This window comes from Megalops cyprinoides, chromosome 14 (genome assembly GCF_013368585.1).
Source record: "Megalops cyprinoides isolate fMegCyp1 chromosome 14, fMegCyp1.pri, whole genome shotgun sequence".
NCBI classification, from domain to species: Eukaryota; Metazoa; Chordata; class Actinopteri; order Elopiformes; family Megalopidae; genus Megalops; species Megalops cyprinoides.
In genome coordinates this window covers 8,803,825-8,817,547 of record NC_050596.1, presented here as the reverse complement: position 1 = coordinate 8,817,547, position 13,723 = coordinate 8,803,825, and the positions used below count along the sequence as shown (strand labels likewise).

The window sequence follows — 13,723 nt, the reverse complement described above, 5'->3', positions numbered from 1 at the left end:
CTAGAAAAGCAAACAGAGAGGACTGAGAGGGATCAAAGAGGGATGAGGCAGAGAGCGGGCAGAGACTCAGCCACCTCCTCCTGTCCCGGAGGTGATGTCATCCTCCTTTTCGTCCGAGCTCCTCTTGGGCTCCGTGATGTGGGTGAAGAAGTGATGCTTGTCTTTAATCACACACACTTTGACCAGCGTTGAACCTGGAACCACAGCACACCCAGACTTCACACAGGCATTGCGGTCAGTAATGTCCCTGTGTATTCCGTATTCTGTGTGTCCTCTTACCATAGTTAACAGAGAATTGTCCTGTCAGTCAAATATGCAACCAATGGGCAGGTGACATAGAGAGCACATAGTGTATTACTTTACAGTAATACATGTTAGACACCCTAGGGAATCCACAGTAAATAGCTTATGAAGCTAGGGTCTTTGCTCTAGGGCATAACAACAATGCCCCACAATGGCACTGGGCCTAAAACCCTCTGGTTAGAACACAAGTTGCTGAAGCAAAAGGCCCACTAATCTGATTCGTCCATGTTGATGAAGCATATGACTGTGTTGCAATAAAGCTGCTACAGACTCCTGTCTGAAGGAGCACATACAGTATATGTCTTCAAAACATCTCCCACAGTAAACCACAGAGCATCGGATTGCTGTGGGTTTAACAGGCTGTTTCTTCATGGTGGTATTCCAAAAACATCTTAATTCACAATAATACAAGTAATAAGCACCTATTACATTTGCTGATGTTTACAGGAGAAACAGATAGGAGGGTCCTGGATCTTGCTTTGTGACAACTTCTGTTGTAAAAATGCACTTTACCAAATAAAATCAGATTCATTGGTAATAAAAAAAAATTGGATTGATTGGTAACTGTGTGTGTAATTGCAAATTTACCCTGGATAAAGTGCACAGTTTCCACTCGGATGCGTCCTCCATCTGAGGGGAACAGGGACTGGGTTTGACCCCACACCTGGATCAGGTCTCCCCCCACACTGTAGCCAGTGAATCCCTGCAGATTGTGAACAGGTGCAGTGCATGCTCTATTAACACAACTGAAGGAGCAAATGAAATATCACATACTGCAGTTATTTTCTGAATTTTTTTCACTGCTCCCTGTCTAAGAGGATATTCTCCTGATGCTACCTGTGATGCTGGTGTTGTAGTATTGTCACTGTTACATTGAAAGAGTGCTATGTGTTAGTTAAATGCTCCCTTGTGTACCTGGGCTGAGGGACTCACCTTGGGTTCATCCTTGGGTGGCTGCAGTTCTGTCCTCCCATCCTCAGGGGGCGCTACAGAATCGGGGGTCTTCGGGGTTCCCTCCCTTTTCCTCCTGGTGGCGGAGGGGGTTTTCTTGCTCCCCCTGGAAGACTGCGAACGCTCTCCTCCCTTCGACGTCCCTTTCCCCTCCCTCTCCTTCTTGGCTTTCTTGCTGAGCTCCTCTTCCCGCAGTCTGTCCTGCTCTATCTTCCATGTCTGGGGTAACAAAATAAACACCTTACAACAACAACCAGAAGAAGGAGAAAAAAGAGCAAAAGAGGAAAGGATTCTGCATTTGGCCGTGGCTTCACCTTTAGAGAGTCCTGCCGTATGTGTATGTCCAGGGCTGGATCATCCGGACAGGGAGATTTCACAGGAGAGGCTTCCCGGGTGAAGAGAAACCACATTTAATACTATTGCTCTTATTCGCAGTTAATTTCCTTACCAGATGCCCTCACCCAGCTCGACTTAACAATGTTTTACATATTATAAATATGCAGTCCTGTGTTGTAAAAATACAAATTCACAGCTGATATCGACCCTGCAGCCTCCCGGTTTCATTCCCGCTACACTGCTGTAGATGTAATAGCATTGTAATTACACAGGTGTATGGAGTATCCTGCCCTCTCACCTGCTGACCTCCTGGGAGATGCCCTGCTCCTCTTCCTGGGGGTATCTGCCTTTCCTTTCTCTGACTGCTCAGAGGGGGTCTCTGCCCTCACACGCTCCGCCTCTCTCTGCTCCTGCAGGGCTCTCCATTTCACCTCCTCCTGGCTCGTCCAGTCAGAGATGGAGTCCGCTACATGCTCCAGGTAATTCCTGTGGAGAAAGAAAGAAAGGGAGAAAAAAATGCAAGCTGAGCAAATTCACATATTTAAAAAAAGGTGGAAGACCAGGACCTGTTAAACAGCTGTGTCACACTGTGGGTATTATGGTGAATCCTCTTGGTTGTGTGTTTTCATCACCATCTAGTGATAACATTAGGGTACTGTGATTGTATTGGGGAGCCCCTCATTTAAGTGAGTCAGTGAGTCTGAGTCAGAGAAGGAGTGACCCTGATGTTTGGAATCACTAGACTTCTCTCTCTGCAAATCCTCTACATAAATGCAATCCACAGCAATATGCAGCTAATAGCTATCTTTTGCACCACAAGTCCCACAGTGCACCACGGCAGTCTGAATGCTAATGACAGTATAGTGATTCCAATCGGAGAGAAAACAGGAAAAGCATAAAAAATTAACCTTACATATATCAAATGATTCTGTATCTATGGCAAACACACCTGAAACCAACGTCAGTGTGGAGAGCTATATCCCAGAGTTCCTTGCTCTGTCGCTGCAGGCTCATGGGATTGTGACACACCACAAACAGAACATTGTCCTGGATACCACTGAGCATGTCCACACAGCCATGCATCTCAGAGGCCTCCTGTAGAATCTAAAAATGAACAACAACAAACCATTATGGACGGAAAGGAGGGCAGATGTAATTCTACACTACAGGAGAGAGAAATTCTACAGGGGAGAGAGAACGCCACTCTTTCTACGTTAAACATGCAGAATAGAGAGTCTGTGAAGGCTAAAGAGGACACAGAAATGACAAAGACATCATATTTCAACACTAGACATTTCCCTATTTTTTGCACATTTTGTAAATAGAATATCTTTGGTGGTAATCACCTGTGGGAACACATTGGGATCATGGTGCTCGGCGAAATGCCAGTCTCTCAGAGATCGAACCCGAGCTCCTCTGATCTCCGATGTATTCACGTTGTTCAATGGGCGCTCCTCCCTTTCCTCTCCCTACAAACCAATAAAACACTATGATCAACATAACTGATAAACATGATAACATTTATGCCAATATAATATATAATTATTCCAATTATAATAGATGTTTAGCCAGAAAGTACTTTAAAAAAAGATATTTAAATAGACAGGAATAATGTCATTTGGAGTGACTTCCAGTAAATTATGGATTGTTATCTTTATGGTCTTTATAATTGTCATGATGTTTTATAGTTATTACTTTGAATGACAGCTTGTGCTACGATTTATGATTTATTAATCTATCTTCTATTGTATATTGTTGTCATTTCAGCAGTAATATGTACCTTGTTTTCTTCTGATCCTCCTTGGTTGTTTTCTAAGAATGGTAAAAAAAGCAGCGCTAATTAAAATGCCGAGTCCTGTGCAGCTAACACATCACTACAACGGCACTCAGAGAAAGGAGCTTTAATCATCACTTAACTTAATGGAGCTTCCATTTAACCTGATTGGATCAAATCAGAGCAAAAACACTGTGATTCTTTAAAATCAAACAACCATTGACAGCCTTGCCTACTAAACAGACTGTGAAGCTCCATTTGTGAAAAGGCCCATGGAGGATCCACCTGCGTTTGTGAGGTCATCTCTGTCCCGTGTGCGGATGTGCTGTAGGAATGAGACTGGGTCGTTCCAGGGCACCGGAGGCGCTTCCTGTGACCCCGCCTCTGTTAGCAGTCCCGTCTCATCCACCTCCGTCAGCTGCATGCTTTCAAACACAAACTGCTGGAAGGCCCTTTCCACCTCCACCCAGCTCAGAGACTCTGCTTGCAGAAAAAACAAAGCAACACTCATTATTACTCCACACTCTACATGTACATAACACATCTCTCTATCTATCTACCAACAGTAGTTGATTAATTGGCTTCTGATGTATCCTATGATTGTTCTGGAGTCCATGGTCCCAGCTTGGCCTCACCGTCTGTGCTGAAGTGGACGAGCTCCTGCATTCTGGCCAGTCTCCTCCTGCTCTCACTGTGAGGCTGAGCAGAACAGACAGCTCTCCACAGAGGGCTGTTCCTCAGCATCTCATCTTCCACTTTGACTGCATCAAAACCGCCCTGCACCTGCAGCCACAGCAGACACAGAGAGCAGAGGAAGCCATGACACAGGCCGCAGAGAGGCAGAGGCAAGGCCTTAACATTGTTTTGAGAATTCATTCAATTGAACTGGGATAGAAGGGGGGAGCAGTACTGCCAGACTTGGGCCCTGGCCATACATTTAAAAAAGACAAAGGTAATGATTTTGGTCAAAAAGATCTACATTGCAGAGAATTACACACAATTTTATGACTGGAAAAAACACAGAACACCGCAAATTACGGTCATTGAAGTCTAAAACTAGGTTCTTCCATCAATGTAAAAGGGCATCTTATAATGATATTCTTCTTGTTGTTATTATAGAGATGACAACTGTTGTTATTGTGGATATTTAGCTTTGCTACTATGTACAGCACATCTATAACATGCTAATAAGGCATTCAGAACTGAAGTGAATGATGAGACTGTGAGGGAGGACAGACAGGGGGCACTGAGGGAGGCAGTGTGCTCACCGGCAGCTGGTGAAGTCTCATGCTCCTCTCATCATGATAGCTGAGCAGCAGGGGGCGCTGGGACTCTTTCTTCTTCTGACCGCGCTCCTCAACCCCGAAATGTTCCATCAGTGCCTACCGTCACAACAGATGCGACGTAAGTCCAAAAAAAACAACATTTATATCATACTAATACATCCAAACACAGCACAAATACAACTAAACATGACAAGAAATTCAATGCAAATATAACTAGGGTGGACTGGGGCCAGTGGATGGCTCTGATCGAATGAATGGGGGCGCTCCGGGTCTGATGCAGTGCAGTACCTTCTTCTCCTCTTCAGACAGATTCAGGCTCAGTGCGGAGGAAACCATGTGCTCAGCCAGATTATGGTCCAGCCCATCCGCTCGCGGCTCTGGTCTCACTGTGGACGGAGGAGGGATGTCCTCTTCAGTTGCAACCACCTGGACAGGACACAGACATAAAGAGCTGTGAACCCACTCTACAGTACCACCTCCAGGACAGGACATCCAACCATCCATCCAAATCCGGCCTATAGGGAGTCACTACAGAAGAATACGGGCCATCTGTAAGCAGAAAGGTGGTAACAGTGAGGGAAAGATACTGTTGGATGGCCTAATCACCCCTCCAGTACAGGAACGCACTCTACCTGGTCCATTGCGCAGTAGTGAAAGGTATAGCATATTGTATATGTTCCAGTATGTAATTGTAGGAGCATACTACACTGTATCTGATCCTGTGTGTAGCGGTAGGGGCCATACTGAACTCTATCTGTTCCAGTGTGTAGTGGTAGGGGCACTCTGGACTGTACCTGTTCCAGTGTGTAGTGGTAGGGGCACATTGTACTGTAACTGTTCCAGTGTATAATGGCAGGGACACATTGTACTGTAACTGTTCCAGTGTATAATGGCAGGGACACATTGTACTGTAACTGTTCCAGTGTATAATGGTAGGGGCACATTGTACTGTAACTGTTCTAGTGCATAATGGTAGGGACACATTGTACTGTAACTGTTCCAGTGTGTAGTGGTAGGGGCACTCTGGACTGTACCTGTTCCAGTGTGTAGTGGTAGGGGCACATTGTACTGTAACTGTTCCAGTGTATAATGGTAGGGGCACATTGTACTGTACCTGTTCCAGTGTATAATGGTAGGGACACATTGTACTGCAACTGTTCCAGTGTATAATGGTAGGGGCATACTGGACTGTACCTGTTCTAGCATGCAGTGCAGGATGAGTGGTACAGACACGGCCTCTGGGGGGATCAGATCCAGCAGGTCTCTGTAGTAGTGCATGTCCACCTCTGTGGTCAGTAATGGAGACCGGGCTGGGGGCCACACAGAATACAGCCAATGAGAGCACCAGCTGGAACTACGTTTATGTAATCAATGTTGATGCCGATACACCCTTTGGTGACACAGAGACAGACTGATCTGAGATCAGTACCAGGCATGGGATCCTCTGCAATCGTCTTCCTCCGGGATGCTGACGACTGGGGAGCTGCTGCAGCCCTGGACTGAGAGGAAACAGCAGTTTTTACTCCTTTTGCACTAAAGTTTACATCACTTTACTGGACATTTGCAACCCTGCTTTGGGAATACTATACATTACTTGCTATACATATACTAGTGATGCATAATATTAAATTTACAGTAGGGATGGAATCCCCTGCCAGTTGTATGCCAATATATAGACAACAATGCAAAAAAAAATTCTTGACAGACATGCTGACACGGCCCACCTGTGCGGTCCCTACTTGGCGGCCCGTGACGTCACCCCCGGTGACAGTTGGGACCGGGATCAGCCTCATACTGCTCAGGTAGTGCTGGTGCTGCCTCCTCCAGTCCAGGCAGTCGTAGATCAGACAGGCCACACCCTCAAACACACGCATTCCAAACGCCAGCTGACCTCCCGCAAGAGAAAGGCACATCTCAGAGAGCAGGAACACACAGCTTACAGATGGGAAAAGCACGTCTTAGACACAGGAACATGTGTCTTAGAGATGCACTTCTTAAAGAGGAGGACCTCATGCCTTTGACTTTGTATAGCTCACATTTCTAGAGCTACATATCTTTACAGAAACAGCTCAAGAACCCGAAAGCAAGGCCTTGCCTGGGACTTGAGCCTATAACAGTCTGGTGCATGACTTACAACATGCTCCTCTGCCTTATCTTCCTTCTACACTTCTACGCTGTATACAGGCAAATTGAAATGACAGTTGGATCAAATATTCACCACGTAAGTCTTGCTGTTGTAGATTTCCCATTAGACAGCTGTAGAGCTGTAATATAAATGACAGTAACCCACCATGGCCTCACTGCTCTCTCTGTCCTGGGGCAGCATCTCCTCCTTCACGGTGTACTTCAGCCGGGCCACGTTGAAGAGTTTGGACTGGGGAGGGCCGCTCTTTAGAACCGCCTCCAGGTACTTCCAGAACCGGTCCAGCTGATCCTGCATTCGACTCCGACCTTCACCAGCTGAGAAAGCAGTGCTACAGTCAGCCTGCCTGAGTCAATCTCAGTTTCATTGGTGTGTGTCATTCACACAGTTTAATAATAACAGTATATCTCATTTGCAGTTTTTCCTTAGTGTCTTTCCAGATTGTATCACAACTATGTTAATGTCTTTGCAGTTACAGTATGTGACCCAAAGGGCTCAGATCCGGTTGTAAAAGGCACGTCGGTCCCCTCCTCCTCTGTTGGGATGGCCAGAGGTTTGCACTCTTAAGAGGGACAGTCACACTTGACTGTGGCAGTGGATACTTAACCAGCCATGACCATCTACACCCACCAGAGGGAAGCAGAGCTCAGATTTCTGAGAGGTTTAAGTTCTCGTCATCTCACCCTCCTCCCGTGGTGTGGAGGTACTCTCCTGCACAGAGGTTTCCTGGGGCACCTCCAGCTTGCCGTAGATCTCAGAGGACACCTTAACGACATTGGACACGTGGATGCCAAGCGTGTCCAGGACAGCGATCAGCTGAGGCTGGTGGAATCCCACTATCAGCACGTAGTGTTGAGGTCCGTCATCCGGCTCGTCATCTGTAATACAGACGCACAAAATTGTTTTAACTGAAAATGTTGGAAATCGTTGACCTTAAATTACCCTGTGTGACCATGTTTTATTATTATTATCTGCTATTATTATTATTATTATCTATTATGTGCTCACTACCACCCATCTAGATGAGTGCAGATGAGTTTTGAAATTTTGAAGTTCTGTACTGTAGACAAGTCTCTCTTATGGTTGGACTGTTGTAACTGTATCAATGAGAACATGCATTACTATTGGATGATGATTAATGCTTCTATTTTAATTGGCTCACAGACATCACTACACATGCCTTTAGACTGTGTCTGAGGGGGGTTCTCCTCAATGGCAGACTTCTGCATACTGTACCTTTTATATGTGCTTTAATGCATTAGTCTCCAAGTGCACTTGTAATAAAAGACTTCACTGTATTAACCTCCTAAACAGACTCGAGTGTAATTTTTTCCTCCACAGACAGAAGAGTACAGTCAGTAGATTATGTGAACGTACATAATCTAGTGAGCACTGTGAACATACTAAATACAAAAGGAGCACTCAATGGAAACGTCAGGAAGCTCAGGTTAGTCCACTATGGTCATCTCTCCCTACTTAGACACACAGCATGCGTAGGGATGAATACAACATCACTACCATACAAGCGCACCAATGTACTTGCTGGTTTCGTCCCCCTCCCCTCTGCGTTTCAGCTTGGTCTCTTTTGCCGGAAGGGCTGGCTCGGACTGTTTCTTCCCCTTGTCCCCCTTCCCAGCATGCTTAGCGGCTCCTCCTTTGTCTTTGAGAGCAGAGGGGGCTCTGGTCTTGCCCTTGGCCTTGTCTTCAGCAGGCTGGAATGACCAGAATAAGGTAAATGAGAGCAATATTTCCACCTGGAACAGGCAAAGAACACTGAGCTCCCCAACACAGACAGGAAATCTATAAATGCGTAAGAGTGGCTGGGACTTACACAGCAATTCAGCAGATATAAATTTCCACGCAATCAAAGGGTGAATGCTGTGATATGGTTATAGAGGTCTTGGATATATTTGTCTTGGAGTCTGACAAAGGGACCACACCTGGGCCGCCACGGGCCGAGGGTGTCAACCCCTGTGTGGATGTCATAAACAGGGAAAGAAAGGGGGAGATGGGATGGAGAAGGGATGCTGTGAACAGCTAAGGCAGAAAAGACATGGCAAGTGGGATATTTATAGTCGTGGACCTCTCAGCTCTGGCACAATCTAGCACCGTAAACCCAAATGCACACACACCCCCAAAACAGAATTGTTAATAAAATGTTAATATTCCTATAGCATCTCATCAATATGTGTTTCTTTTCATGTTGTTTGATAATCAAAAAACAATATTCTGCAACAGATGGAAAACAAATGAACACAGTAAAAGTATTTGATGTGCCTGGTCTCAAAACAAAAAAGAAGTGTAATCTCCTAATGAAGCCATAACCATTCCTGTGCAGTGGAGCAATGTGGCTTTCCACAATGATGTATAACTTTATAAAGATTTGAACAAGAAAGGCAATTGCTCCGTCATTTCCTTTTTCATGTATTCTACACAGTTTTCCAATAGTCCGCTGAGATAGTGTATTTCCTCGTTCTCCCCCTTTAGGTCCTGGGTTTTCCCTATAGGACCCCATGGTTGAGCGCATCTAACAGGAGCTCACATTGGGAGAGAGTGCTGTCAGACTTGCTAGCAGTGGCTCACAGCACAGGGACCTTCATGTCCCCTGACCAGTGTTAGCGGAAGAGAGAGACATGAAATTCCAGCCGGCTTTATCACCCTTGTAACTCTCAAAAAATTAGCCAGGCTCTCAGCGTGCATCACACACCCCACTGCAGAGCAAATGGAGAATAGAACACGATTCTGCACTGATTTCAGTGCAGTCTTTCCTTAAAGCATGGATATACTGGCGGTGAGATTGGTTTCAACGTCACACTGAAACCGAGTGAGAGCTACTGTACAGCGGTATTCATGAAGACCAGCATAATGTCCTCATTAAATAGAGTTTTCCACATGTGTTTATTTCTGGTTGTGAAAAACTTCAATGGAGCTTGAACCCCTCTTTGCCCTATGTTATTTAAGCTCACAAGGAAAAGAAATGAATTAACTCTTTTTTATTAGGTCATAAAAAAACCTGACAGCTAGTTATGAGGCTATATTCTTTGTTCTTACGCATAAACATCACACTTACAGAGATTAAAAAATAATTAGACAGTCTGACAGACACATACACATACACACACAAGTACACACATGCACACAATTATATTAAAAGCATTCAACAGCACACAACAGACATGCATGTGCATATACGCATGCATACACTCCCACTAGAACATGCTTTTCTCCACATGAACGTATGCACATGCATGAACGCATGCACAAACTTGCACATCCATACATCTGCATACACTCACATGCATGCGCGGACACAGACAAACACACACACACACACACACACACATACGCACACACACACACACGCACACACACTCCCGTCTGCATCTTTCAGTGGAACCTGTATTCCTGCCTCTGCTGACTTCATTACTGATGGAGCTGGAGGGATGGTGTGTGGGCTGGCTTGGTTTGCGGTTTTGCCTGACTGTGGGGACTCCAGATGTGACACAGATGTGGCCACGTAGAAAATGATTCAACAAATCCAAACTGCAAAAGGAGCTTCATCCACACAGCAGTTCCACCCGATGCATAAAGCAGTGGCTACTACTAGCCTGAGACTAGCCTACAGAAACATAGGACAGGCCCTCATCTGCAAATACATGGGCCCACACTGAACAGATAAACAGCTTACCTGTGATTTGTCTCTCAATTGCTAAGCCGCTGTCTCTTACGCAAAGGCACTACCTACATTTGGCATCTGATGCTGTCTGCTGGCATGCCATGGAGGACCTGAGGAAACCTTCTGAAGGTGATTGCCAGGACACCCTCACCCCTGTGAAAGTCGTTGCCAAGAATGCCTGACCCTCTGAAGGTCATTTGTCAGGAAAGGTGAGCGTCTGGAGGTCATTGCCAGGAAATCTCACCCTCTGCTCTGCGGCTCTCCTCTGCTGGTCGTTGGCTTTGATGACCAGGAGCTGGAACTTGATGAGCTTGCCCAGGAGGTGAGAGGGGATCTCTTCCCCCGCGTCCAGGACAGACTTGGCTGACTCCATCACCTTGGGAGACATCATGAAGCGCTAACGCACGTATGCAGCGAACACATTAACATAAACACGCCTTTTAATGGGGGAAAATATTTATCACGGACAACTGAAATAACATTTGATTTCATTTCCATTATGAGGTTTATTATCCATACACTTAAGCTGGCATTACTGTTCGGCCGTGTTTTTTTTTCTCTCTCATTTTTTTCATGAGAGAAATCACACGTGAAATAAAGAACAAAGGTGCGTGCAACAAAAACCAAAAGTGCATGAAATAAACGCGCACACAATAAAGACCAAGAGAGCATGAAACACACACACACACACGCATGCAATAAAGACCAGGAGTGCATGAAAAAGGCAGTTTTACATGTACTGGTACCCCCTTTTTTTAACGGTCACGGTTTTTACGACTTGTTGGCGATGCATTTTACTGCCACTCTCTGACACCTGGCAAGCGCTCCCCCGAGGGACCGGTGCCCTCCCCCTGTGAAACCTCATTAGGGACTTGGTTAAATTCCTCTAGTCTCCACTGTACCCAGCGCAATTTCCCCAGTCTCGGAATGCGTTCCTTCCCCAAATCTCTGTTAGTCATTTCCTTGTAATATTTTCCACTCTTTCTTTTTCACATGTTGTTTTCAAGCCAATAATAGAATGCTCATAACGACAGTAACAAATTAAGTGTGAGGGATGTAATTTTGACATTTTTGTTAATGGTTCCACTCCAGCGGTTTGTGTTTGGGTGCCTGAGCATTTGTTTTGAATCAGTGCATTTCAAAAAACAGGAGTTGTATTTTACCTGAGAGAAACTGGGGAAGGGGGGCTTACTTTTAAAAAAAAAAAAATTTACTCTACTGTCAGAGAATGGTTTCCAACTACCAATGTACGCACAACAGTATCTAAACTCCCTGCATTTAAAGTAAGTGGCTTAGAGCCGTATGGGATGTGTAAGCGGTGTTTCTGTGACTGCTTGTTACTGATTTTGTCTGTGTGCCTTGAACAGCCAATGCACATTCACGGAACATATGTAGGTTGAATGGTCAGCGCAGCTGGCAGAACAGGGAAAAAATACTACCTCATAAAAAATGGGCACGTCCTTAGGTTTCTTGGATTTTGGATTTCCCAGTTCATTGATCTGTGAATGATTTTGACACATTATTCAAGCAGCATTCGATTCACCACAAAAACGTTCTCAAACCTCTCTATATACTCGAGTCTGATAAATGCCAAACTGTAAAGTGTGAATTCAATCTAATTTCTATAGTGTAATTATTGGCAGACTAGAGAAATTAAAAATACATACCAATATACATTATATATTCAAATCAATTCAATTTTATTTGTATATATGAATTCATTTGTGTAGATAAATATTTATTAAAGCAAATAAGGCTTCAGGTGATAAAAGTAGTGCCCCATGTCGTTATAAATCCGGCCCCTTAGCGCCTGTACCGGACTGCATATTAGGTTTTGACCATCACACCAGACAACAGATAAGATTAATGTTGCGCGGTATTTTACCAGTCTAATGAACGCCCAGATGCTGCCACCGGATTTGCAGATATCACTAAAAATCGCCTTTTCAATTTTTTTATTAAACTGTATACCTTCTCGAGCGTGGCGTCCCACGTGATAACACTGAACAACCTGCGCGCTGGTAACTGCGCTGCTAAGAGGAGGGCTTTGATGCTGTCCTCGTCCTCCCATCTTTCGCCCACCACCAGAGAAATGTCCGCCTTCCAGGTGTCCTGTCGTGAGAGGAGACAGGGATGATACACAGCCCGGACCACATGTACTTCGCCCATCAGGATTACGAATTACAAAATTGAATAGCGTGTGTGACGTTTTTGCGACACCAAGATGCCCCAGTGCTACATAAAACATCACAAGGTGGCGGTATTACCACATTGCACGTAATGAACTGAAATTACGCATCTCTGACACATCAATTAGTTGGCAAACTAAAGATACATTTCGTTCCAAACATTATTTTACATGTCCTTTAAAATTCATTTGCCCCTGCCCATTTCCAAATTTGCTAAGCGTTGTCCGAATGTATAGCAAAATAGTACATTGTCATCCAAAAACTTTGCTATGCAAAGCAGCATGAAATTATTACAGTAATTCAACACATCAGGTGCTGCGTTTGAGAAACCCACTTTTACTCAATACTGTAACTTAGCTCAGCAGGTGCTCATGCACTTGAGTTTGCTACGTTTTCCGCGTATATGCTGTTACCTCCTCAAAAGGTGCTGCAACAAGGCCACTTTCCCAAGTTTTATTTTGGGTCGCTGCAGCCGAGCCTGACACATTTCCACTCTTTACCCTTTTCGGTGGCATGTTTCACTCGTGTTAGCAAATGCGTTAAGCTACACACCGGACATCGATTTCAGACGACTGGAAATGTAACAGTCTACGTTATATTTAGCGTTTTAGCTTTGTCCGTGTGACGACAGAAGTCTTTGTTGCCTTTACGTGAACGTGCTCTGTCTGGACGCGTTTCGGTTGCTCTTAGCAACCGTCAGCGAGCACGAGCAGGGTGCACGAGGCCCGTCGAGACTGAGCGCGAGGGAGACACCTGCTGAACACGCGCGAACATTGCCGCAGGACGGACGAGCATCACTTTCAAAAGTGTCGGCGAGCTACCATGCGTGTTTTTCTGCTTGGAATTTGTTGATTGGTGTACACCTGACAACTATCCCTTTAATCTATCCGAATATTTCAGTGCTTTCCTGTCTCAGTTAATCCCCAACCTTCTTACCTCGTCCTTGCATCGCTGCAACACAGTTTGCGCATCTTTGCTGCAACCTTATGTGAATGATACGAGAGTGCTCCATTCCCCAAAGCATCATTTCATGGGTGCTATATAAACATAATCAACAACAACAAC

At 45.1% G+C, this 13,723-nt stretch overlaps 1 protein-coding gene across 1 annotated transcript in view; it reads right to left on the bottom strand.

Annotated features, from left to right (window-relative positions):
* The window catches only part of spag17 (sperm associated antigen 17), a 32,579-nt gene extending 19,406 nt beyond the window's left edge, over positions 1–13,173 (bottom strand). The window contains exons 1-21 of the mRNA XM_036545564.1: positions 13,072–13,173; positions 12,441–12,581; positions 11,909–11,968; positions 10,714–10,845; positions 8,325–8,505; positions 7,501–7,671; positions 6,941–7,110; positions 6,375–6,536; positions 6,080–6,149; positions 5,845–5,960; positions 4,939–5,076; positions 4,633–4,746; positions 4,000–4,147; positions 3,654–3,844; positions 2,937–3,059; positions 2,540–2,694; positions 1,889–2,076; positions 1,569–1,603; positions 1,237–1,473; positions 892–1,006; positions 75–194 (exon numbers count right to left, since the gene is read on the bottom strand). Of these exons, the coding sequence (XP_036401457.1) occupies positions 75–194; positions 892–1,006; positions 1,237–1,473; positions 1,569–1,603; positions 1,889–2,076; positions 2,540–2,694; positions 2,937–3,059; positions 3,654–3,844; positions 4,000–4,147; positions 4,633–4,746; positions 4,939–5,076; positions 5,845–5,960; positions 6,080–6,149; positions 6,375–6,536; positions 6,941–7,110; positions 7,501–7,671; positions 8,325–8,505; positions 10,714–10,845; positions 11,909–11,968; positions 12,441–12,581; positions 13,072–13,173 (2,869 nt within the window). The remainder of the gene's footprint in view (positions 1–74; positions 195–891; positions 1,007–1,236; positions 1,474–1,568; positions 1,604–1,888; positions 2,077–2,539; positions 2,695–2,936; positions 3,060–3,653; positions 3,845–3,999; positions 4,148–4,632; positions 4,747–4,938; positions 5,077–5,844; positions 5,961–6,079; positions 6,150–6,374; positions 6,537–6,940; positions 7,111–7,500; positions 7,672–8,324; positions 8,506–10,713; positions 10,846–11,908; positions 11,969–12,440; positions 12,582–13,071) is intronic.
* Between the last annotated feature and the right edge of the window lie 550 nt (positions 13,174–13,723).